Here is a 26201-nt window from a genome sequence, read left to right on the forward strand (position 1 = left end):
CAGTATTCGCTGCGGCAATTCGTTTTTCACTCCCCCCTTAAAAATTCGTACTATCCACCGCTTCGTCGCGCGCGCGGCGTTGATTAGAGAGCAACAGGGAGGCGGGGTGTACGTGATCTCAGGCGGTCGTGGAGGATGTACAGCTGGTGGAGTGGCAGCCGTAATTACGCGGAGCGCGGTGCTGAAGGGAGGACAGGAGCGGTCAGCCGGTTTTCACGGGTATCTCTTGTCCCGCAGCCATAGTAGGGTCCAATAACATGAATCACGGTACAACTGCGTACGCGGCTTCTCCTGAGGCGCTGCTTTGGAGCGTGGTGAAACCCTTGCTGGCACTACCCATCACTGCAGTTTGCGGTGGTCCCAACTTGGTTCCAACTGCTGCCTCCACCGCGCCGTTTCGAGCGCGTACGCAAATTCACCGTCCTTCATGACGCTTTCACCCGACTATACTTCAGAGATCTCAAACAAACGTCACTTCAGGGAGTCTCCGAAAAGATCGTATCTAAGGTTAAGGCGTAGGTTCACAGATATTAAATCCATTTCCATAGCATTGGAAGAATATTTCGTCCCTGAATTTCGGATGCCACAGCCCAGCTTCGTACAGCTGCGTAGGCGGCTGCGCTCGAAGCGTTGCGGTATAGCTGCGGTTGCGATCAGACCCTCGCTAGTTCCATTCATTTCTGTCGAGATGCAACTGCACAAGGGGGTGCACCGTGCTTCATTTCATTGGACCCTACTATAACTCTCGAGCGGAGCCAGACGTTCTTCATCGGAGATATTGTACTCTTTTAGCCGCACACTTATTTCAAGGACATTCAATGTCAGCTACTATTGTAGACCTTGTTTATCCAAGATTCTGGAGACAGTTAGAAATCGGGGCAATGACTGAAGACAGTAAGGTATCTATGGTGTTTAGGTCCACTATAGCATGGGCAAACACCTTCGAAGTTGTTAATGTTCTAAACAGTGATGACTCATTCGACATCACCCTGCAATTCCGACACAGCTACGAAAACTAACGTAATTCTCCTTCCAACTTTATTCATGTGACCTGGGCTTCCAAAAGCAAGAAGAGAATCTTAGAAACAAAGAAAACAATGTGGACTGACAGCTACGCCAACGAGACAGCTAAGTCGTAAAATCGAATGCGTCAGTCGTAGTACACTATATGGTAGCAGCGGCGAAATTCGAAATCGCAGCTGTTACCTGCGTTCCATGCAGTTGTACCCGTCGTCGATGTATCGGTGGGTTTCGCAATCGAAGTTCTCCTGTGATCCGTTCTCAAGAACTTTCCCTATTGCCTTTATTCTTGAAGTTTAAGACTTGGTAGTTATGTTCACTTCTCATTTCCGGGAAAAACCCAAGTCCTAGTGGATTTGCTGGGATAGTCGCAAGCTATATCCTATTGCTGATGTATAACTTCGTCCATATTATATCATAATGAGTGCAAGTAGGTGTAGGAAGATTTGATCGGACTGACTGTGCGATTCTAGGTTGATGCTAAGTTCTCCTAGATATCGATCATTCGTATCTTTTCCGTTCCGTCTCCTCATCAATGAAAATATGCCAGAACAAAGTGTCGTGGAGCCTTTTCAAGACTAGGGTACTCAAAATAATGTTCAAGCCTTCATGGTAATGAATATCTCCAACGTTTCCGTTTTGGCGTTCTTTTTTTTTAAAATATAACGATATGTTAACATTCTATGGAAGATTGGGTTCTAGGAATGAAAAGCAGACGGAAAACATTGAAGTTTTTCATGTTTTCCGTCTGCTTTTCATCCGTTTTCACCTGTTTTTTTCTCGTGGAAAAAGCCAAATCGAATAGTACGAATCGATCGCAGCTTTCTCCTCGTATGGTTAGTGCTATTACTTCCTTTACTATACAGTTACTAAAACAAAATCCAGATGATTTCATGAATGGCGAGTGAAAATACATATTTTTTTTTTCTTTAAGGCATTAGAGGTTTTAAATACAGACACCGAATACCGCAAATATAACTCATTTGTCTGTGAATGTTTCTTCCCGTTTTACTTTATAGCAAACTTCTATTGCCTGGAATACTCTAAAAATAAAGGTGTTTTTTCGCCCTTTCAACGAAGAACACTTTTTTTCGTCTCGTCTTCTTTCGAGAGTGCCCGTTACAGATGCGTTCACAACAAAAGCGGCGAAAAAAGCGGCAGCGCAAGCCAATCAATCTTTGGGGAAGATAGGAGAGAAGTGAGAACAGTTGAAATATGCTATCTTACTATTTTGCAGTGTCTTTCCATTTACATACAAACTATATTAACTATACGACCATTTTCGGAATGGGGTTCTAACTGTACATAAGGGTAACAGAGAAGCCACCCGAATGATAGTTTCTTATTGTAAGGAAACTTGTTTTGAAATGCATTAGAAGGATTACTAATTTATACGTCTGTTATCGATTTTGACTATATTATTATGAGTTATTCGATTCTGGTTCTGGAAGGACGTGCAATCTTACAGTGTTAATAATATACAGTGTTCAGCATCGTACGCAACACTAATGTAATGCGGAAAACGCTCAAATTCCTGTATTATTTCTTCCCTAAAGAATGGTATATTTTAAGTTCTGAATGAGTACAGCCCGCTTTCAGTCGATGCCAAGACATTTCAGACAAATAATCGTAGATACTATCCTCATTATGTAAATTCATCACATCGTTTCCAGCTCCTTTATTTTCATATTTTCTTTATTTGATTTTTCTTCATTTGAATTTTTTTACTTGTATTTCCTTTAATAAATTCTAGAACTTCTCTGTTATTAACTTCTGCAAGAAATTGGTTATCATAGAATATTTCATATTGTGTAATGCAATGTTGATCTTCACATGAACATCTCGACATCTGTCGCTCACATCATAGCTGTATACGAACAGTATGGATTTCCTGCGTTGTAATATTGTAAAGAAAGTTCTTCGCTATAGAATAGGATTTACTACTGTACGTTGCTAAGGATATTCCGACGAGGCGTTGTATGCGTCTTCGTAGGAGTGCTCTATCACGTCACTCTTAATGTGTCGTTATATTCCGCCATGTTTTGCGATGACAACCAACATTATTTATGGCGAGTCCAATTTTTTCATACGTTCTGGATTGCATGCAGTACGTTTGTGGCGATCGCTGCGATCGATTCGCAGTCAGTTAGTACCTATCGGAAATGTAAACGGTATTTGCTTGTTTGGTGTTGTGTGTTTTCCTCCAGTTGAACCGCGTAGATGGTTTTTGATCTTTTTACTTTTTTTGCACGATTTTAGGCGGAAACCTTGGCAGCTTCCGTTTCAATCCATGCACCATTCATTGACTTCATTGATCTCTTCTACTATTTCTCTGGCTATAATTTTTGCTTGTGAGTAGGTGTGACCAATTACAAGATGCAGGTACTTTTTGTAAAACTGAGTTGGGCAAACCAATTTCCGGAAATGTGCTTCATTAGGGGCTAGACTTATTCCAGAATGCGTTGTATGTACGAATCAGAAATTTAAAAAGTGTTATGCAAGAAAGTACTGTGATGAATTCCACAAATTTGCAGCTAGGAAGTTTTGTTGCAACATTGCACTTGTCCTTAAAGTTAATACGTTATATTGCGGGCTGCGGATGGAAAGTCAGTGCGGAAGTGTAAGTTCCGTAAGTTGGAACTTTTGCGTTAGCCCACGCATTCTTCAAGGCGAGCTAGTCATTTGAAATAAAATTAAATTTGGTTCTTTTACGGTATTATGTACCATTACAAAGTGGCTCTGAGTGAAACTGTTATAGTTACCTATTACTATCCCACCTGTTAAAAGCATCATTCCACGAACCTGAGGTGGTACGGATTTCAGGTGGAGTATTCGTATACGGGATCGTAGATTATGGAGAGAAGGCTGATTTCGTCCATTTCTTCATAACTGCCGTAAAAAATGGCCCGGACGATACGGCTTCGAGCGATCCGGCTATTATCTACAGCGAATTCGGTTGGAGCGCGCCAGCCTTGTGCACGCGCCGCATCTTCCGGACCGTTTTTTACGGCAATTAGGAAGAAATGGACGGAATTACCCCCTCTCCATAATCTACTCTACTAATCTATATATGCTGCATACGAATGCTCCACCTGAAATCCACCTCAGATTCGTGGAGTGATGCCTTTAACTTACAAATCGAGGGCATCTGTGCAAATTAAGATTTCTACGAATTTACCGAAAAAAAGGACTAGTTGGAGATAGTTTCTTCCAAACGTCTTTGTGGGTATAAGGTGCGCTTCTGTGCGCTTATTTGTGCTCATAACCTTACTTTTCTAAATAGTGCTTCAACACATAAATTTTGTCAACTCCTCCTAACAATTATAATTGATTTGAGGGAGTAATAGATTAGTGGTTTTGAAGCAAATGCTAGCGATTGTTCTCAGTCTCACCGAAAAAAACCCAGTGTGACTTGAGCAGTTCGTTTGCTGCCATGTTCAATCTGTTGTACGTTCGTCAACATGTGTGAAGGTGCAAAAATTAGCCACGGAAGTAATTATTTGATGTGTTCGAGAAACACATAACCACATGGTTTCGGCCCAGTTTTGTATCATGAAGGGAGATATGGGACATGAATCATAATCGAGATTGCTTGAAACATATGTTATATTCTATTATATACCATTCTTCTGAAGAGATTTTTAGTAATTGTAAGTTTAATTATGCTCGTTGATGGTTGTGCAACAGACGTGAACACCGTGCCCATCAGTGCAGACAAATTTGCATAGCTCTAGAGAACGGCACAAGATGAGCACCTTCTTCACGTTTATTCGCATCGGCACACCGCTATAGCGGTTCGTCTTCCCGCTAATGTGATAGTGATAATCACATCCGTAATACAATTACACACGTTATTTTATCCTACGCTTTCTAAGGATAATTGTTATGAAAGAAGTTGATATACTAGTAAGTTACACAAATATCCCTTTATTTCACGAGTATCCAGCCTTGTTACGAACAACTCTGGTACGTTCTCTCATTTTTTATCGCAGGGAATTCTTGGAAAAAGAACAAAATGCACTAATAGGCGTAAAGAGCAGTTCCGCAGTTTCATTTTGTAGATCTTCTTGATAGTAAGAGAAAAAGAAAACTGATCGTGCGTAAAACAAATGCGTAGGTTAGTCGGGTTCCAGTTTAATGTACATACTCTGAAATGCTCCGGAAATTTCTGCGTTTGTGCTGTTTTAGTGGTCCTGATCTTGCTCCTCAGTTACCGCTGTGAACCGAACAGAGAATGGCCGACACCTCGACCTTTTGTTGCTTTTATCGAACGAATGATTAGGTCTATCAGCGAAGGCTAGCAATTTTCGCAGACGCTCGTTCGTTCCCGCGTTCATCTGTTTATTTAATATGCACGTCCATTGTTGTCGCACCAAATAATAAATCAGGTTCCTCTCAAACCTCCGCTAAACCACTATTATTCTCATCATAGTATTTCTCAGAACAAAATAGTCAGATTTATTGCTATGTAAAGTTAATTTCATTTCTACCAGCATATTGTTTTCTATTCATTGATCCCACTGCTTGCCAGGCAAGGTGAAGTTAGTATGTGTAATACGTCAGTGTAATATCTCGGTTGCATATCAATTTTCTTGTAGCATTCCATCACTTAGACTTTGGTTTCTAATTTGGTAGTGAGGATTCGTTTTTCTTTAGTGTTGTCCAAGTATAGACCAAAAGGAACCTATAGTAATGAATAATGTAGCGATACGATTCGACTTTTCATTGACATGTCGTAAACATAGTATTGTAGATGTGTGCGTTTCACTGTGACCAATGTTTGCACTACAGTTTAGGCAAAGTTTTAAAATGCCTCTGCATTCGTTTTCACTTTTGCATGAACTGTTTAGATGATGTGTACACATCATAGGCGATGTTAAAGACATCACCTCACGAATCTGAGGATTTCAGGTTGAGTATTCGTATACGGGACAGTAGATTTTGGAGACGGGGGTGATTCCGTTCATTTCTTCCTAATTGCCGTAAAAAAAAACGGCCCGAAGATGCGGGGCGTGCACAAGGCTGGCGCGCTCTAGTCGAACTCCTTGTAGAAAATAGTGCGCCAGAACGTCCGAAGCCGTATCTTCCGGACCGTTTTTTTTACGGCAATTAGGAAGAAATGGACGGAATCACCCCTCTCCATAATTTACTATCCCGTATACGAATACTCCACCTGAAATCCGTACCACCTCAGATTCGTGAAGTGATGCCTTCAAATATTTCGAATTCCCTGTTCGACACTGAATTTGTTGAATTACTGCTCTTTGAAAATAAAACAACACTCCAAGCTAAATGAAGAAGCGGCAAGCATTTCGTGGTTATTCACAGCTGCTTATGTACGCTTAATTCCGTTACATACATATTTCAAGTAGAAAAGTCTGTCTTTCACGACAAATCTTCTAGCGCTCTAAGTCCAAGTGTAATTTGAAATTGTAATGCATTTTCGCTTCTTTCCTCACTTATTCTCTATGCCACACGAATATGATCTGGAAGGACCGTGTTTCATGTCATTTAGTTATGTAACAAAACGGAAAGGAAAGGAAATAAGAGAGTGTAAACTGAAAGGAAACAAGTTTAAACAATCAGGCAGCCTACAGCCTACTATAAATCTACAGCTGTAGGAGATTTTTGATAATAGAATCAGATCAGAACGTCTTCCATTCATGTTGTGCTTGTCATCTGATATCTCTCCTAGCGCAATCCCCAATTAGAGATTTAGAATGTGATTTTTTTTTAAACCAAAGGTCTCTTGTTTTTAGAAAATTTCTTAAATCACATTTTTGCTTGTTTTTTGTTTGTTTGTTTGTTTAAGCTTAACTGTATAGGAACGTCTCTTTTCCGAGCAATTCATTTCTCATAACTGTTTTACACGATTAGCAATCACCCTCTGTTGTTCTCTGTTGTGGTTGATTACTCATCTAATTCTATTCGAATTCGCTTGAAATATTCCGAATGCAAATAGTATTAATGCTGATTTTCGTAGTTATTTGCTATTACTTAAATAGTTTTAATTTATCTGCTTGTTTGAATTTTGTCTTTCAAAAGAAAAGAAAGTAGTTTCTTTTCTTGCGATGCCAATGTGTGTTTTTCATGTTTTTGATTTCGTAATAGTTCCGCCATTAACCTTTTTTTGCTTGTAATCTGGTTTTTTTAGAATGTCGGAGAACGCCGCAACACCTCCAGAGGCGATATTTCGTTTAGGAAACGGTGTCGAATTACCACCATTTCGAACTGTCAGTGATTTCATTCTTGGAAAGGCACGATTCGAGGTCTGATCTTACCCTTAGAGTTGTTTTTCTAAGCTTTATTTGCTTTTACGGAAAGCGTAGTCACATTCTAGCCCTTGACGGAGCAATAGCACCACGTTATCATTCTCGTTAATTTATTGGTGTGCGCCTTCAGCTCATAGATAGTCGGACCCGATGCTCCGGCCCCCTTCACTTTTGGATGGTTGGCGAAGGGACCCGCTTCACTTTTGGACAGTTGGAGGAGGGACTCCCTTCACTTTTGGACGGTTGGAAGAGGGACCTCCTCACCTTTCGACGGTTGGCAAAAGAATTCCCTTCACTTCTCGACGATAGGCGAAGGGATCCTCATCACTTGAGCCTCATCCCATGAGCTAGACCCCCTTCACCTGAGGAGGGTCTGTCTCCTCCCTATCGCACCTATGCTTCAGCTGCTATAATATAAAGCGAAAGTTCAATAAAATCTTTTTGCTATCCGAACACTAATTTTAATGTTCAAGTATTTAGTGCAAATTATCCTTCGGAGTATTCTGTATTGTTTGATTGTTTCTTCTTTTTTTCTTGAAATTCATGTGGAGAAATTACCAATTGTGCATATGTTTATATAATATTGAACTTTGATGTTTTAATCACCTCTGTATACTGAATGTGCAAGAATTACGGGATATTCCGTTTACAACCAAGTATTCACAAACTCATAGGCAACTAGTGCGGAAAGCTAGATATCAGCAAGGTACAGCGAACTATCCCTTTCTTTTGAGTCCTTTGTTCAGGCTGAAGAATTTTCGGCATTTGTTTCACTTTCTTTGGAAGTCCGAGCTGTTGTGGTTCGTTCGCCAAAGCCTGTCCAAAATAAATTCAGTGTTACTTATCACACACACCTTGCAGCTGCTACCTATACCAGTTATTGTTTCTTTTCTCTTAACTTCTCAGCTATGGATCGCACTTCAGACTGTTATAATGTAATATTCTGAAAAAAAAAAGAAACTAGAGCAATGATTTGTACGCTTGGCAGCACGTGTGAATTCAAAAGCTAAAAGAACCCCGAATAGTCATTTTAAGAGTTTGTTTGTTTTTGTATTGATTAATGCGTTGTTCAGCTCCCACCGTACAACGATTTGCCGAGGTGGAACAATCGTATCGTGTCAAACCTCCTGTACTATCAAACAAACTATTTTGTAATCTTTGCCGTTTTAGTCATTCTACAAAGCTTCTTTAACTCACAGGCTAGTTCACTACTATTTACTTTCTTACGATGGATTGAAAATATTAGGAGGATTGCCTCATTTTAGGACTTGGCTCTAGGATTGGCAGCTATTGTGGTGGTTGCCGCTGTTGTGATTTTTGCTATTTCCGACAACCCATCTTTCTATCAGGTTGGCTGACTCTCGATCTACGTTTTCTTTTCTCGTGAAATTAGGAATGCCGATGTATTTATCATCATACGGGGATACCGCGCGCGATCACGCCGCGCCTGGCTTGGTCAGACGGTAACTTGATGCTAAATCGCTATCTGTAAGTACGTGCTTTTATGCGTTTTTGGGGGTGATACGCTATTTCATTGTCAAGTTCAATTTGAAGTTTATGTTCCACTTAGTTGTGCTTGTGAATGTTTTGCTATGTATTCCGGTTTCTGGTGAAAAGATGCTGAACATTGTTGAATTCGATTAAGCGACAAATGGCTTTTCAATCTGAAAAGCGGATAGGAATTCCATGGGGTGATAGTTCATTAATAGAGAGATCATTATTGGAAGTAGATAGTTGATATAGTCGGGGTACCAAAACCTAAGCATTAGTTTTAGAGGAGCTATGAAATGTAAGCTAAAACTACTAAGAAAAGAAGAAGAAGACAGAGTTGGAACTATGATACTACTTCCTTCACTAAACCTTCCAAACAAGCATGCCAGAAATGAATAGCTAAGTCATATCATGTAGTATTTCCAAGAATAAAAGCCTGACGAGAACCTTTGAATTAGTTAAGTAGTTTAGCCTTTACGGCGACTGGGGTGCGGTTGCGAAATCCTCAAGAAGTGGGACACTTTGAGGCTCTATCTTTTATTCTTCTCTTTAGCCGACATCACGTGGATAATCGAAGAGCAATGCTTAGGTTCCTCCACAATGGTTTACCGCCTCATAGTGGCGTGGAGGTGACTCTGGGCGTCGAACTGCCATGCACAGCGGAGGTTCGTCCTCCGGCAGGGTCTCCCAAACTGAGAAGGAGTCCGACACTTCTGACACTCCGACTTCTCGGAATCGGAAGCCTAGCTAAGAGTAAACCACTTCTAAGATTCACCACCGTCTAGGCAAATGTCGCAAGGTGGCTCCCTGATCCATATAGGTTGGGCGACGACCCGTGGTGAAAATTAAGCTCGCTGTGGCAGGGCTGCTTAGTTTGAGGAAAAGTCTTTTTGCCACTCTAGCATATTCACTGCTTCAGTACCCTGCACACGGCTCTGCCGTCTCAGATGTCGCACGGGACGTCCTATGGTGAGAGGCGATCAAATGTGAGGTCGCTCGGACGTCTTTGATTCTGGACCAAGGCGACACACGCAAGACTAGCCGTGGAGACTGTCTCAGGCTGTGTACTTACGACGCGAGAACAGTGTCCACAGACGCTGACTTGCAAGCCCTTCTCGGAGCTGCAGAGCGTATCAAATTTCACGTGATTGGTCTGCAGGAGACCAAGTGCAAAAGGAGCGACGCACGACAGATGAATGTCATTTTGTTGTGCACCCATGTGTCGTCCATCTTGTCGATTCTCACGTGATCCTGTCACCTCGTCTGGCTATTCTTCGCCTCTGCGCAAGAAACTAATCAGCATCATCAACTGTTACTCACCAACATCAGCAGCTGATGAATCCGAATTGGACTCATTTTACGAGGAGCTGGAGGAAGTGATCCGCAACGAGAAGTCCTACAAATTCGTCGTCAGGGACTTCAACACAAAACTAGAAAGGTTACAGAAAAGGAGTACGGCAATCGTCTCGCCGGGCTGTTGTCCGCCGCTCGCCTCTTTCATGGGAAGTCTTTTTTTCATGAAAAAAAAATCATCGTCGGTGGACATGGGAATCGCCCAATGGCGCGACTCGTGCGAAGATCGACCACATACTCACCAACCGGACGTGGTGTCTACGTGACGTTTCAGTTGTACCATCCTTTTGTAGTGGTTCTGATTACCGTCTTCTTCGTGCGAAAATACGATTTAGCCACACGATGGAAAAGAACATCTGCTATCGGCAACGAAGCAGAAAAGAAGTCGTCTACGACGATTGCGTACTCGAGGATTCCTTGTCCGAAGGTGACTTGCACATCGAGGAGGACCCTAACGTGAACTATGAGATGCTGCTCAGAAGATTACGAGCCTGTTCTGAGCGTGCCTCGAAGCTGCGCACGACAAACTTAGATTGAATTTCGAAGTCCACCAAGGAATTGTTGGAAAGAAGAAGGGCTTTGAGGCTTGATCCGAATGCATCGCACATTGAGCGGTTGGTAGCAAACACTAGCTACAGAAAAGCGTTGCAGCAGGATCTCTCGAAATACAGGCAGAAGAAGATTCTAGAAGCAGCACAATGAAGTACGAGTCTAAAGATGTGCCGCAGAGGTCCTACCCGAACCTTTTTCGTTGATCAACTCCTGTGTCAAGCCCGATCATCTTCATTGGTGAAGCTCCACCACGGATTCTTCCTTCGGAAGTACAAGTCGCTCTCAAGAGCATGAAATCTGGCACAGCCGTCGGACCTGATTTTATATCAGCAGACTTTCTTCGTGCTGGTGGCCATCCACTTCATGTAATCTTAGCGGCGCACATGACTTCTTACCTTCAGAAAGAAAGGATCCTAGTGAAAGAACTCGCAAACTGTTCTTATCCATAAGAAAGGTGACCGAAAGGACTTCCAGAACTACCGTCCCATATGCTTGCTGAGCGTGTTATACAAAGCATTCACTAAGATCATCTTCACGCGCATATCTAGGACGTTGGTTGAAGCCCAGGCTCAAGAACAAACTGGATTTCGTCAAGGGTTCAGCTGCTTGGACCACATCCAGACTGTGTCGAGGGTCATAGAGGTTTGCCGGAAATACCGCCTGCTTCTTGTTCTCACCTTCGTCAACTATGAGAAAGCCTTCGACAGTATAGAAACGAATGCAATCCTGCCAGCACTGGTTGATCAAGGTGTGGACGCGTCGTATGTGAGGACATTTGCCAACTGCTACGATCGATGCACCACTAGGATACAGCTTTTCCACCGCCCCTTCACCATACCCATTGGAAAGGGGGTACGACCAGGAGACATTCGCAGCCGTCAGGGAAGCTACGGACCAACTGACTGACCAAGATCTTCGTGCCCATCAGTTTGACTCGACACTTCTTCTAGCGCTCCGTTACGCAGCGTAGACGTGCCACGTCTAGGAAGCTACTTACTACCCACAGAGCCCTTGAGACATGTCTTCTGAAGTTTAACCGGCGTACACAGCACCTAGCCGGTCTTCGCAGCTTTGGCTTAAGAGGAATGTCCCGTCTTCGCGACCCAGCGTAATATATATTGAAAGCAAAGCATAGAAAGGTCGACCACATTATGAGAAGAATCGACGATAGATGGACTAAAAGAAGGCCAGAGTGGATTCCAAGAGATGCTAAACACCCTCGAGTGAGGCCACCAACGAAATGGGGTGACATGTTCGCTGCACGGATAGACCAGCTGAGAGCTCAGCTGGATACGGCTCAAGGACCTCGTCAACGTCACTCATGAAACTTGAGAGCATCTTGGATGACAACGGCGAGAGAACGAAACGAGTGGAAGAGATGCTGGGGCCCGCACGTCCAGTGAAGGCAGGCCATCTAAGTATCTAATGCTTACGTTTTAGGGGCCCGACTGACTCAGCTGTTCACTTCCAGCGATGATCTGTCGGTTGATAAACTATTCTTTGGCTTTCAAAGATGGAAAAGTGAACCGTACTTGGGTGACGAATTGCAAAGTCATTTTTGACTTAAGAACGGTTCTTCTGCCCTATAAGGGTTTTTGAGCTCAAAAGTTTAGTTTAAATAGAATAAATCAATTAACCAATCATGAATCAATTATGAACGGTTATGACAGTAATAATATATTGAAGTTTGCTAAGTGTTTACGTTTGCAAAAGTCGTTAGTATTCAGTGGACATCATCTGTGAAGAGTTAACGAATAGTAGTAATAAAATAGAAGTGATCACTCTTATTATCTTTGTGCTAACATCACTTGAAGAGCCAAAGTAGAACTCTCATCCATATGTGTGGGGATTCGCGCTCTAGCTGCACCATTGCTTCCCCGAGAAAAGCACGGCACGACGCGTTCGCGTGCGGTAAGCACAGGCTGGAGACTTTATAGACGACTGGACTGATCGTCTCGTAAAGAACAACGAACATTATGTCTGTACAACAACAAATATCGGATCTGTTTGTTAATACTGAGAATCGTAGCTGTCTAATAGTGAACAAGAATTGTTCAGTGGCTTCGATTATCGCTGCCTATTAAAATGAATGTATGAAAGTGAACGAATGAGGAATACCACCGTCAAACCAAAATGGATCAGTTAGTTCGCGAAAATGAGATGATGAGATCATAAGGAATATTTACTGGTGCACATGCTAATACAGCGGAGGCAACCTACTCTAGATAACAGCGTGAATAGATATGAGCCGTATACTGTGTCGAGGCGAGATTCAATAATGAAGAAGTAAGAGATCAGTGATAATTACATTGGCACAATACGGAGGCAGGGCTACGTTTACCAGAGATGCTGAAAAATATGAGCTAAGTGGTCGCACTTTCGACATAACTTCCATAGGGCTTGACGGATTTCCATCGACCGACGCCCATAATGTTTGCGGGGGTCGTTTTCTCTTTGGACCGCGATTTTCGCAGTACATTCTTGGAAGAACTGCGGTGTAAGGAGTAGCACTCCAAGCCCTGCGTCCATAGTGGTTTTCTTGATGAGTCTTGAGGCGTGGTCCGTTGAGTATGGTTTGTCAGAAATATTGCTGAAAATAAACTCTCCTGGCCAATAATGGGATCGTCGCACAACGTATTCCACAGTTTTTCTTCGCTCTCTTTCATTCCGAACGCTATAGTACACTCTATCCCATCTTGATCTGTCTTGATTCTTTTTCATAATTGTGATCCACAGTAAATCTCCGCCTTTGTGAATAAGGTCAGCAAAACGTGGTCACTTCGCTGAATCTCAAAAATGCTGATAATACCAACAAAATCATGGTCGCTCCATTGACCGTCTTTGCGGATGACTTAGTAAGGGCCCATCTGATCACTTCTCGTGTTGCTTTTGTCCTGTGACTGACCGGTGACCTCTTTCTGTTGCCTGTGCGGAGGAGAGCGCGTTAGATTTTATCGTCGACTTTCGGCAACTGACAGAAGAAGTGTGTCAAAGCTGCTAAATAGTAGCGCAATGCTCTGGTCCTTCCTTTATTGATAAGGTGGATCAGAAACACGTTCCGTAAGTTATGGCTGGCCTGCACAGGGGCCCGGAATTTTTCCGCAAATTTCAAAGAGTCCCTCCTAATTCTCTTGTAAATCTGGGGAGTTCCTACCGTATCCAGGCACCTGTTGATTATCGTCGCGATTCCTGCATCGGCCGCAACCGCTGCAGTTTCATCGGCGCCCCTCCATTTAGGAACCTCTGTTATTTCTGAAAAGCATGGACTCTCGTTGTAGTATGACACTATGTATTGTACAATATGCCACTATGATGTGTAGTAGATCATATCATTGATAGCAATTTTCTGGACGCGCGCGCCTAACGTTATATAAGCAGGTTAGTTAGCCGTTCAGATAGACCGTTCTACTCCACTCGCGCTACTCCCATTTTATTGCTGGTTTATTGCTATCTATTGACCACATTGACCAACCCCGTCTCCCACGTCTGCTACATCTCTGAAGCAATTGGCCTACTAATGAATGTACTATGGACACTTAGAATACATGTATACCCCAGAGCAGTACGACGCGCGAGCCTCCGGATAGGAAATATGTCTAGTGGGCACTGTGCCCACTAGACACATTAGATGGGCCCTTGCCTATATCCACTGGAGGTGACCACGAGATATCTCATTCCTTCTTATGGCGCTTGCGGATATTGTTTCCGTATTACATAACCGTTTACCTTGTCCTAGGGTAACGCCGATGGATGTTATTCGCGTAATCGGTCCTATCTTGAGGATACTGCTCTGTATATGACCTCATTCATTACTATCACCTGCTCCATATTCATCTGCAGAATATTTTGGACAGGGTGTTGAGACTCTTGAGAACCTGATCCATTCTAGGGATTATTCTAGACCGGAAAGGGGATTATCTAAGCCCCATCCACTCAATCACATGCGGTGCGGCCGTCCGCACGCGTCCACCGAATTCAAAATCCCACTCCTGAAATTCGCCGAATAGGCGTGGTGGTGCGTGCACAAACAACGGGACTGTTCCTCCCTAACTATCTCCGCTGAAAAAAAACTACGAATGTGTTGGATAAAAATAATGCTCAGTATTTGGAAGCATTCCGTAACGCCATTTATCGTAGGTTATGAATTTGACGTCTTCATTTATCATTTGCAAAATAAAGAACATGGTTTTGTTTCTTCTTGATCGATGTACGTTATCTTCTAACCAATTACAGTATGACGATTGAGTTTTGTGAAGCGTATTCTTTCTGCTCTTTGGGATTACGGCACTAGCGAAAAGAAAGTAGAATTTTCATGTTAATGACAATTTCATTGTTGTAACGCAATGCATTGTAACAGAATTGATGAGAAATAGTGAATTTTGAAACATTAGTGGAAGTGCTAGGGGATTTTTTGGCTACCAACTTTCTCACTCTCTCTAAACTGAACAACATCTGTTGGAATTCGTGTCATTTAACAACAATTCATATTGGGATGTTTCTTTGAATAAACTAACTTGAATGCTTCCGGAAAAGCGTGAACTTCAAGGCAAATCACTGTTATATCAGTGGCTTCGTTTTTTTTTATTTCAGATTTTGTTATCTGTATGTCAAAACTATACTTTCTAGACTCGTCGCGATCATCCATTATTAACTCTTGGTGCAATAATAGTTGCTTGTTATTTCTTCATCCAGGTGCTGCCGTCTGTTTTGACAGTTCTCTTCAGGTAGGCTTTTTCTGAGCATTGGAAGCAGCAAATAACAAAACAGAGTCCGGGAGAGCGAATGAAAAACTTTCCAGTGTGTTGTTCCCCCTTTTCATTATTCTTTGCCATGCGTCTATTCGTCTTCGCGACTTCATGTCGAAAGTGACACAAACAGCTGAGAAGTGAGTTGTTTACTGGTCTTGGAGATTGTTTCTAGAATTTCATGTCAGTGTTTCATTTAGAGCAACTTTGAAAAGGATGTTAAAGATTTCAAAATGTCTCATCCGAAAATGTATCTTCATGCCATGTCTTCTCTTCGGTTTTTGTATTCCAGTTGGCATGTCTCGCTAATTTAATTCATATGTTATAAAATTAGATTTACTTTGCTGTCAATTAAAAAAGACAGAAGAGACAAAACAACTGTGGAAACAAGTTAAATTTTCTTTACGTGGCTTAGCTTCTTGAGCATACAACCTTTTTACATTTTGCAAAATGTGCTTTGTATGCACATTTCAGTATCGGTAGTAAGAAAATGGGTGTTATTCATATCTGACTTGCAGTATAAGTTGCAATATCTCCATTTACTCAATTCATCCTGCCAAAACTAGGTAGAACAATGGGGAACTCTTTAGAACGAGCCGCCGTAGTTGGGGTATTATTAACAAAAAACTACATTTTTATTATTTTAGAGTATTTCCTTGGGTATGACCTACTGGGCTGTGGAAGGAATCGATTGCGTCGTCGTGCGTCTCACACAGCTTCAGAATCTTGAATATCCGGCAAGGGGAAGTTTCTTGTCAAGACGAAGTTGACCTGTAGTGTAAGAGTAGTCGTTTTTCGCTGGAGCTGCTCTTGTGGCGTTAAAGTTGTTCCTTTCCACGTAAGCTGATGACGTCGGTGATTCCTCTTGAGCGTTGATGCAATGATGAGATTCTTCCTCTCACAAAGGTCTACTTGACGGTTACCGTTGTCCGACGTTCTCGAGATAATGCCATTTACAAGCACTTGGGGTGTTATTGTTGTTCGAGACCCATCTCTGCGTTCACATCAATCCTCAATCATTCAAATAAACTCCTGCTGGTTGGGTATTCTGGATATCAACGTGTTGAGTTCATCATACAAGAAGTCCTTGTGATAGTCTTCAGTAAGTGAGCACTTACGATCCTAATTTTGTGTGCTCCGCAATCTTTCAGTTGTACAAAGGCGCTTCTTGACGATGTTGAGTCAAATTCCTCCACCAGGTTGTTGTAATTGTTCCTCACAGCTGATGTGCGGCCTCCTTCAACACCGCTACTAACTTGAGTCCCAAAATCCGTCGCAAACCGTCAGAATTTGTGGAAGTGGGCAAAATTAAGTTTTGAAAATACCATTCGAAAATAGGTGTGCTGCTGTTTCCACCTATACTTCGAGAATTTACTTTTGACAAATGTGTGGCCTAAAAACGGGCAAGGTTTCATCAAGCCCCGTCAATTACTTTCACATCTCCGCGATCCTGCCATTCGCATATCGCGCGGATACATCTCCATGGAAAGAAGGGGTGTTCATAGGATTTCCGCTTATTTCTCGGAATTGGACAAAATTTTTATATGTATTTATATTATATTATTATATTATTATAATTTATATTTTATATTACGTCCGTAATTAGGATGTTATTTAGAGCATTTTGGTACCCCACATCCTATGTTGGTTCGAAATTTGCACTCTCTTCAGAAATTAACGGAAGTGCTCCATCGAAGATTAATAATAAAAAAAAAAACCATACTTTTCAAGCTGTGAAAAATCTCCTTAGAAATTTTTCAGTGAACAACTTATACTTGACAATAGTTTATATTGTAAGTTTCTAGCTTTGAAAATGTCTAGTTTTTCCAGTGTCAAACGTACAACATTACTCCCTTTCGTTATCTGGTCCAATTTTTGAACAGCTATCAACGGCTTAGAATGAACGCTTAAGTCTCGCGATTCAATATTTGCATAGAACTCTCCTTCTTTTACGAGAAGTGAATTAGGCGCTAACATTGGATGACAGCTGGTCATTGTTTTCGAGTGACCAAATTGGGGAAAATTTCGTCTGTTTTCACAAAACAGAAACTTTTGCAGCATCTATGAATTTTTTCGTTACCTCAAATAGCCAGTTCTTCTCACAAAAAGACGCTCCTTCGAGGATGTTGAATTCACTTTTGTTTACAAACTTCAAAATTTCAACACTGACTCCGTCCTCTTATAGAGCAGGCGATATTCTATAGCTGGAATGGTTGTCGCGGCCCAGGCATGGTCTGCCAGGCATCTTACACCTTTGATAAGTGACTCCTGCAAATCGGCGTCACAGAGAGACAATAACGTTTGAACATAAATGAACGATGACGACAATTCTAGACAGTTCTTAGTCATCGGAACCATACAGCTTCTCCAATTTCACAAGCTTTCGGAAAGAAATACAAACAAACGAAACAAACCTCCAAAACAAACCAAAAAAAAAAGACAAACATAACAAATTAAGACGGTTTATGGAGGAAAATATCGGAACTTCTCAAATTTTTGAATAATCCGTGTCTTGCAGTTTAATTCGAATAATATTCACTTCTTCCTTTTCTTCCCTCTCCTCTTCTTTTTATTTATTGGTTTAGTTTCGTCAGTCATTTTCCTTCCTAGCCGTTTCAAATTATCACTGCTGTTTTTATGAATAAGAATGGTCTGCCAGGCATCTCACACCTTTGATGGGTGACTCCTGGCGGTTCGGCGTCACAGAGAGACAATAATGTATGAACAAAGAATAGAACTGTGTAGAACTGTTGTCATTGTTCATCTATGTTCAAACATTATTATTGTATTATTATTGTCTCTCTGTGACGCCGAATCGCAGGAGGAATCAGCTATCGAAGGTGTGAGATGCCTGGCAGACCATGCCTGTGCCGCGGCAACCATTCCAGCTATAGAATATCACCTGCTCTATAAGAGCACGGAGTCAGTGTTGAAATTTTGAAGTTTGTTGACAAAAGTGAATTCAACATCATTCGAAAGAGCGTCTTTTTGTGAGAAGAACTGGCTATTTGAGGTACTGAAAAAATATGAAAAATAATAATAATAAAAAATAAAATTAAAAAAATACATATGATGTGGGGTACCAAAATGCTCTAAATAACCTCCTAATTACGGACGTAATAAACATTTTGTCCAATTCCGAGAAATAAGCGGAAATCCTATGAACACCCCTTCCTTCCATTGAGATGTGTCCGCGGGATGTGCGAGGATCACGGAGGTGTGAAAGTAATTAACAGGGTTTGAGGAAACTTTGCCCGTTTTCAGGCCACACATTTGTCAAAAGTAAATTCTCGAAGTACAATTGAAATCAGCAGCTCATTTACTTTCGAATGATATTTTCAAAACTTAATTTTGCTCACTTCCAAGAATTTCGACGGTTTGCGACGGACTAATCCATCGGCGACGGATTTTGGGACACAAGTTAGTAGCAGTGTTGTACTTTCTTTCTATCACCATCGTCACAGTACATGGTGTAGTTTTCTATGCTGATGACGGAACGTCTTCTCATGCGTGTTTTCTGCAATGCAGCAAAAATTGCATGCAGATATCGTTGCAGTCTGGACAGAGCAGCTTCTTGGAGTTCACTCGACAGTGATCGGGAGTTCAGGTTTACAAAACGGATGTTTGTAGCCAAAGCTTCCATGTTCTCTCTAGACATTTGATCTATGAGAGTATGGGCTCTGGTAATGTGCTGAATGACATCATCTTTTCACAGTGTTTCGGAAACTTGCATCATATAACAGTGCAAGTAATATAGCTCGTACGCTCCTAAAGCGTATACTCTGATGGTTCATTGCATTTAGTAAATGCAGGGCACCACGAGCAGGTAACAATCAGACGTGTACACGGTCCGTGTTTTCCAGTGATTTTCTTACTTATTCAGTATTTCTTTCATGTCTCAGATCATCCGTTTCCTTATTTTCAGTTTATGCTGAGATAATGAGCTTTCTGAATTAAGCTGATGTAGAACCACTGAAAAGTAATTCTTCATGAGAGTTTGATGCATATATGCGTTGAAGATCATTATTTGTTCTTGCACTATTTTCGTTTCTTGCACATATAATAGATAACTTTTTTAAAAACAGCGCTCATATTAAATACATTCATATTTGGTTCGGAAAATACTTGCATCAAACTTTCTTATTGGAAATAAATAGCTGCGGGCTGGAATGCACATATTCTTTAATGTATTAACTGAATCCAAAATATTAAGACCCAAACAACTTTCATTAACAATTGTTAGAAAGTCGTTTTTCTTTTGTTGTGTTGTGTTCTACATGTTTTCGACGATTGGATTGTATCATGGAAAAATTTTTTCCATGGTATAACTTTACTCATCCGCGAAAAGCTCTGTAGGCTTTCGATATACGTTGCCATTAATTTCTAGTAGCTGAGATTTTTTGACGAAGTTCCAACCCCGATTTGTACCACTTTCCGCTAATTTTTACTTTTCAGGCTCGGCCTTCGCACAACAGTTATGGGACGCATCTTAGAGACCTGTGGAATCACTGTGAAAGCATGATACTTTTCACGAAAGGAAAGAAAGTTGCCTTTGTGTTTCTGAGTATTTCTCGGGAAAATCGCTGTGTGGTATTGGAACACTATCCTTATCAATTTCTGTTGTCCTTACTTCGATTTCCATAAACCTTGATCTTCAGTCTTCTTGTTTAGTTAGTTTTATTCATTCTAACCTTATTTAAGTAGATGTGTAACCAATCTATAGTAGGGTCAAAACAACACGAATCATGGTGCAATTGCGTATGCGGCTTCTTTCGAGGCGGTGCGGTTAGAAGCGTACTGGAACCCTTGCTGGCGCCTTCTATCGCTGTAGTTTGCAATGGTCCCATCTCAACTACAACTGCTGTCTCGACCGTGCCGTTTCGAACACAAATGCACCGTGCTTCATGTCGTTTTGAACCAACTATTAAGGTAGCTCTTTGCATGAAAATTTCTTAGCTGATGTCCGATTGGTTCCATTCCTGCATTTCTTTCCCTTATTCAAACTACAATCGAGGAATGCTTTTATTTGTTACCGGTTCAATTTAGCTAATAAACGGTGCGAATCAATGGTTTTGTGTTTACCAATCGTTTTGAGGCAGCCAAGTGACGTAAATGAGATATTTACACTACACTTACGGGATTTAATTGAATAAATATTGTTGAGGAGATTTTTTGTGTGCTCATCAATTGGGATGAAGGATGATAGGTGGAGAAAGATATGGCGTGAACAGCGTTTTATCATTGCATATCTAGGTTTCCATTGCCGTATTGCTCTTTCATTTCGGTTTTTTTTCTAGAGCTGCCACATGGTCCTCTCACTTTTTGTTTCCGCTTGCCTGCAGCATTGTGTAAACCAATAGAGTGAGGATTGATTCAGTTGTAAGGGATCTGAAGAAATATAGTAGCAATCCACTTTGATTCTTAAAATGAATTTAAATGAAGAAGACTTGTGAGGATTGATCACTACTAAGGGCTCTTAATTCGGGGCAGTGAACTAACTAGTATGCGTTAAGCGATCAAGTCAACGATTTTAAGCAGTTCTAGAAATGTGGTATCGTGCGAAAATACCCATTGTTTTCGAGGAATTTGCGTATGGGATCTTTCAAGAGATGGCGACTTATTCCAACCTATTGAGGATGTACGTTACGTAGAAATAGAATAACGGTTCGCTGGTTTTCATTCACGTGCGCGACGGTGCTAAAAGAATAACATTAAGGTGACCTAATGTTGGTCGTTAATACTGATGTGATAAAACGCTAGTAGGTAAGATGGTTCTGATAAAACTATGTTCAGGAATTAGAGGATAGAACGCGGAATTTTTGGGAAACGACATTCCAAGTATTGGACTGGGTTCACGCACTCGACCGGATGAACATGTTGATCTCTTCTGCTATCTACACTTATAATTTTATAATTTGCTCTTGTATAAACATCAGTTTTTTTTTCATTCGCCCCTTTATTGGTTGTTTACCTCTAATCTGTCCTTCAAAACATTCTCGTGTCTTCCATCATAAAGGCATCACCCCACTAATCTGGAGTGGTCCGAATTTCAGGTAGAGCGTTCGTATACGGGATCGTAGATTATGGAGAGATGGGTGATTCCGTCCATTTCTTCCTAATTGCCGTATCTTCCGGGCCGTTTTCTACGACAAATAAGAAGAAATGAACGGAATCATCCTTCTCTCAATAATCTACGATCCCGTATACAAATACTCCACCGGAAATCCGTACCACTCCAGATTCGTGGGGTAATGCCTTTAAGTTCATGCGTTTGCCATATTATTGTTTTTTTTTAACTTTTCAATCATTCATAATTTCTTTCTAGCTAAGCCTTCATCATTCATCCACTCATTCATTCGTTCGTTCGTAGCTTCCATTCCTTTTCTTCATTGTTTGATTTAGTTACTCATGAACCATCTCATTTAAGGGTTCACACACGTTGCGATATTATCTATGTCTTCATCCGCGTATTCATTCATGTACTCATTTAATCGTTATCTTTACCACGTTTCTCTTAGTTCTAGTACTTTTTATTTGTCTGCCTTTCATCACGTTCTCTCTCCTCTCTGCACCTTTCCGTATGGCTTCCTGGCCGCTGCAATATCCATCTACAATCCACTTGTCTATTTGCTAATGTTCACATTTCTTTATCTGACGCTTATGATGAACATACGTTACACCTATTTACTTTCGTGCGGCGTTCACAAACCCGGTCAATAACCCGGGAACTATTTCCTCTTGACTGCATAGGGACGGACGATTTTAGGGCCATCAAAAACACGGCAACGCTTACCGCATTATTGAACGAAACGACTGAACGTCTCCCTTCTTCTGACAAAATGGTAAAATCCGCTCCTTTTTGAGGCAAATTCGTACTGTTAGATGGTGAAAAGTTTCCTGAATTAGTTTGAAAACTATGACAACTATATCATTCCGTCATGAGTTCTTTTTTTTGCCTTATAGAAAATTCTGCTTTGATTAGGTTTTTTTTTTTTGAAGGATTTGTGACTTCCCTTTTAGCCAAGTACGTCGTATTCTCATCTAATTCCATTAAATTAAATGAAATCTTGTTGTATGTTTAAACTGTTTCCAACGAAGCTCAACTCGATAGATATTTTGATAGCATAGGTACACTTCCGTCGAAAACTGCATTCCTTCGCCTTCAATGTGTCCTCCAGAAGATGGATGCGGAAGTGTCTTCTTCTCTCCATTAATAGGTTCTAATGCAATCGACGGGAAAAGAAATATGACCAGTTCGTTGCTGAGGGCTGATAACCGCTTTTAACTACACGAATTCGCGATAAGAGAAAAAGAACCTGAACGGATATTCGGAACAGTCAAGTGCTATGGTCGCCTTGACACTTGGCTACCGTAAATTCCTTGACCTCGAGCCGACAGCGCGTGCATGCTAATGAGTGTGTGTCTAATCTGCTGTGCCCCACTGCGGTCTGTCAACACCCGCACTTCGGCGGCTTCAGGTTCATTCGTTTTAATAATTGCCGGCCCATTATGAAACGCACTCACCAGCTAAAACCGCTTCAAATTGAGCATTCGAACCTCATCTACCCATTGAATAAGACTCTTCTATCCCTGGTTCACCCATAGTGTTGATGATTTTACATTCTGTAAGTCGTAATAGCTACGGTACACTCACCACCCGTAGTGTAACGACTTCGTAAATCGCAGAAGAGTCATCACACATTTAAGCTACGAAATTCCCACCAAATTCCGAAAAAGAAATTCATTCACCCACCGGTGTGTCACGTTCTAAGATGTCATATTTTCTAAGGCATGCAGTCTACAGTCTTTTCCTTTATCATCTCCTAAAATGGATGATTATGATATTGGACAAGAAAAAGTATTTTTGATTTTTGTTAGCTTTTTGATAGATTCGTTAGCTATCTATAACTCTCTGGGCATCTACTGTAATATCGCTTACTCAAAGTGACAAGAAACCATCAATTCTATTCGATTTCATTTCTTAACTCATTGTACTCATTCGTTTATGGTTACCTTTGCGTAGTGTTCTACACAGCATAAGCAAATAGAAGCAAAAAACTTCGTGGTGTTAATCATCATTTTAAGTGATCTTCAACACAAGATGCGAACGTCAAACGCCTGTGTACTCTATCGTAGATATGCACATACTTGTTAGACGGCTCAACTGATGACGATACTATCTTTTTATTCTACTAATTTTATAGGCACTCTGCAGCATCACAAATCAACCGTTTTCTATTTCAGGAGGAATCTTTTTTTGTTAGACGAGGAAGTCTTTAACAACTCTCAAATCTCTCAACTATTTTTTTGGGTTCAATCAAGTGAACTAACTCTTTAAATAACACCTCGACATACGCTCAGGAGCATGATCAATTTGCGATGTTTACACAATTTTTCTTATGTAACGGACTCTCTGTAGTGCACTATGACAGCTGGGAGCTTGTTTTGTACAAACGTTCGTGTTTTCTTAGTTTTTTTTACTTGTGCAATTTGATTACACTGTAAGTATACGATATCCAGTTTACAAGAAATGTAGGCTGCCTTCTTTATGTAAATATTTCTTATCCTGCAAAATATTCAAGTTTTCTCTAATCGTGGGCAACATGTGCAGATGTGATCACCGCAGAAGCGAAGCATTGTAAATATTGCTCTTTCAATCGTTACGTCAAGGAATGTGTTGTCTTGTAAACATTTCTTCTTTTTTTGTCTGTTTTTTCTTAACTATTGGTCACAGTTCTATTTATATCAATGCTTGCAGTTATTCCTTTATTTACTTTGTTAATGTTAGTATCTCTTGATCAAGAAATGGTAATCGTTGTCTCTGTTTATTGCACAAGAGACTAATCCTCATTTTATCATAAAAAGTCTCTTTTGCGACATTTGCTGTCCTACTTCTTCAGTAGCCAATTACGTCTCTTCGCTATCTAAAGATTAGTTTACGTTATGGGAGGTGATATCATCAGTATTCTCTTAGTCAATATATATGATATTACAAATGTATTCTCTTATACGAATTATATGAGTATTCTCTTATACAATTTAGATAAGCTATTGTTTGGATAACATTGTGTTCTGCCTATCCCGGAAATCAGTCGATAATCATACAAATGTGACTAACTGTATGCACAGTCTAAATGCTATGTAGTTAGAACCAGCGCATTCCATTTTTCTTGTGCCTGTCCAACCTTTAAGCGTTTACAACAGAATAAAATCATAGAGATCCATCCAGACCTAGCAGTTACTTGAACCTACATATTTATTCGCATATTGGGGTGCTGTGTTGATGAAGTTGATGGTATGATTAAAATTGTGATGGCAAGAACGAAACAGATTTAGGCACCACCAGAATCCCAAAATGCACTTTTCCTAGTTGCTATCAGCTCAAATGTAATTAGCTTAGCTAATTTGTTTACTTATTCCGAATAGAAGCCAGGTTTGCTGAGCATATCACCGTATCTTTGGATGGGGATTGAATTTATGATCTAACTTTATTTGTGAAAATCAAACTCATCTAGTATTCTTCTTAGGATTCTATGAAACAGACGGCAGAGAGCCTCATAACAGCTCAATGTTGCACATCTTCTTCTTACACCTTTTTCTATATTTCATTCGCAGTTGAGAAATAATTAATAACTCTATCTTTATGCTATTGTGTCATTCTGAATATACGCTTCAATCTTCTCCCACCATTGATAATAGTAAGGATGGCTCATAACGGCGAGTATTACCAATACATTTTCCAGATGTGCGATCACGATAGATTGTGCCAGAACTGCGATGAGGGAGCAAGTACAAACACGCAGGAGGACACAGACTACTCAGACGATCACGGATATCATACACCAAAGAATATTTTCAATACGGAAATGTCAAGGTACAAAAGTTTTTCTTGGAGGCGGATGTAGCGCAGTCGGTAAGAATACTGCGTGAAGCCGCTTTAGTACCGACAGGGCCCTTCATCACGCCGAGATCGATAAATTGCTACCGCTCTCGTCTGGGAGGAAAATGTTGACTTGACCCACCGGCTGGCGGCCGCGAGTCATTGTAAGGATGCATATGCGTTCGTGAACGTCTAACTATTCTGAATTGAAGTGGGACGTGTAGGTGGATCCCCATAGGGATTAATCTGTGAATGCGAATTTAAGCTTCACACTTTATAAACGATTTTCCAGACTTTCACAGATGCAACTCTCTTACGTACAACACACACCGCCTAGTCCTGAATCGGGCACGGAGGATGAGGAAAACCAGTACTCAACGATTAAAAAGTGTCCTTTGAGATCTTCGATGGTAAGAAATCTGGAGACGCTCATCCAGAAAAATGCAACAGCTGCACAGCAGAAAACACGGTAATTTCTTTGCCACCCATAATAAAAAGAGTGCTTAGTAGATGACGACGTGACTTGTTCAGATCGGTTTTCTACAACGATATAAGTATGGACAACATGTTAAAGGAGCTGGAAAATGCGCCCTTGACGAAGAAACTCTCGCTGCTGGCTCGATTAAGAGATACCGATCACGTCGATGTAGCGTTATTTATTTGCTTTGTATTGTTAGTAGTGTTCGGATTCTTTGGTTTCTATATTTTACTGAATGAATTTTGAGAATTGTGGCTGTATGTAAATACTGGAAAGTCCAAAGGAATCCATTAAGTCAAACGTCGCCTTGGAAGGACAGATGCAATACAAATATGTCTTTATTGTATTTTGTACTACATCATTAGGCCCCGCGTATACAAGTATGATTGCTACCTGCTCGTGGTGGCCCT

General features: G+C 40.9%; 4 protein-coding genes across 6 annotated transcripts; all 4 read left to right on the top strand.

The window, feature by feature from the left end:
• Nucleotides 1-1215: 1215 nt before the first annotated feature.
• Nucleotides 1216-26037, top strand: RB195_001544 (uncharacterized protein; the record flags this gene model as incomplete). 3 transcript variants are annotated; one of them, XM_064198383.1, is made up of 14 exons in its annotated part: nucleotides 1216-1244; nucleotides 7175-7289; nucleotides 8366-8491; nucleotides 8558-8641; nucleotides 15315-15412; nucleotides 15487-15573; nucleotides 19889-19932; nucleotides 20092-20103; nucleotides 20157-20273; nucleotides 20731-20794; nucleotides 20978-21071; nucleotides 25177-25307; nucleotides 25606-25782; nucleotides 25845-26037. In XM_064198383.1, the coding sequence occupies 14 exons, from the start codon at nucleotides 1216-1218 to the stop codon at nucleotides 26035-26037; spliced, it is 1371 nt and encodes a 456-aa protein (XP_064054262.1). The 3 variants fall into 3 exon arrangements, with proteins under 3 accessions (XP_064054262.1, XP_064054263.1, XP_064054267.1); XM_064198381.1 differs by lacking the exons at nucleotides 1216-1244; nucleotides 20092-20103; nucleotides 20157-20273; ... (3 more) ...; nucleotides 25606-25782; nucleotides 25845-26037 and adding exons at nucleotides 3123-3161; nucleotides 3280-3371 and having other exon boundaries at nucleotides 19889-19955; XM_064198382.1 differs by lacking the exons at nucleotides 1216-1244; nucleotides 7175-7289; nucleotides 8366-8491; ... (6 more) ...; nucleotides 20731-20794; nucleotides 20978-21071.
• Nucleotides 10001-10402, top strand: RB195_001545 (uncharacterized protein; the record flags this gene model as incomplete). The annotated part of the gene is made up of 1 exon (XM_064198384.1): nucleotides 10001-10402. One exon carries the CDS (start codon nucleotides 10001-10003, stop codon nucleotides 10400-10402), a length of 402 nt encoding a protein of 133 aa, XP_064054264.1.
• RB195_001546 (uncharacterized protein) lies at nucleotides 10479-11594 on the top strand (the record flags this gene model as incomplete). The annotated part of the gene is made up of 4 exons (XM_064198385.1): nucleotides 10479-10592; nucleotides 10683-10750; nucleotides 10909-11053; nucleotides 11163-11594. The coding sequence occupies 4 exons, from the start codon at nucleotides 10479-10481 to the stop codon at nucleotides 11592-11594; spliced, it is 759 nt and encodes a 252-aa protein (XP_064054265.1).
• Nucleotides 11840-12250, top strand: RB195_001547 (uncharacterized protein; the record flags this gene model as incomplete). Its single annotated transcript, XM_064198386.1, has 2 exons — nucleotides 11840-12002; nucleotides 12129-12250. The coding sequence occupies 2 exons, from the start codon at nucleotides 11840-11842 to the stop codon at nucleotides 12248-12250; spliced, it is 285 nt and encodes a 94-aa protein (XP_064054266.1).
• Nucleotides 26038-26201: the final 164 nt, after the last annotated feature.

Source organism: Necator americanus, chromosome IV (assembly GCF_031761385.1).
Source record: "Necator americanus strain Aroian chromosome IV, whole genome shotgun sequence".
Classification (NCBI taxonomy): Eukaryota; Metazoa; Nematoda; class Chromadorea; order Rhabditida; family Ancylostomatidae; genus Necator; species Necator americanus.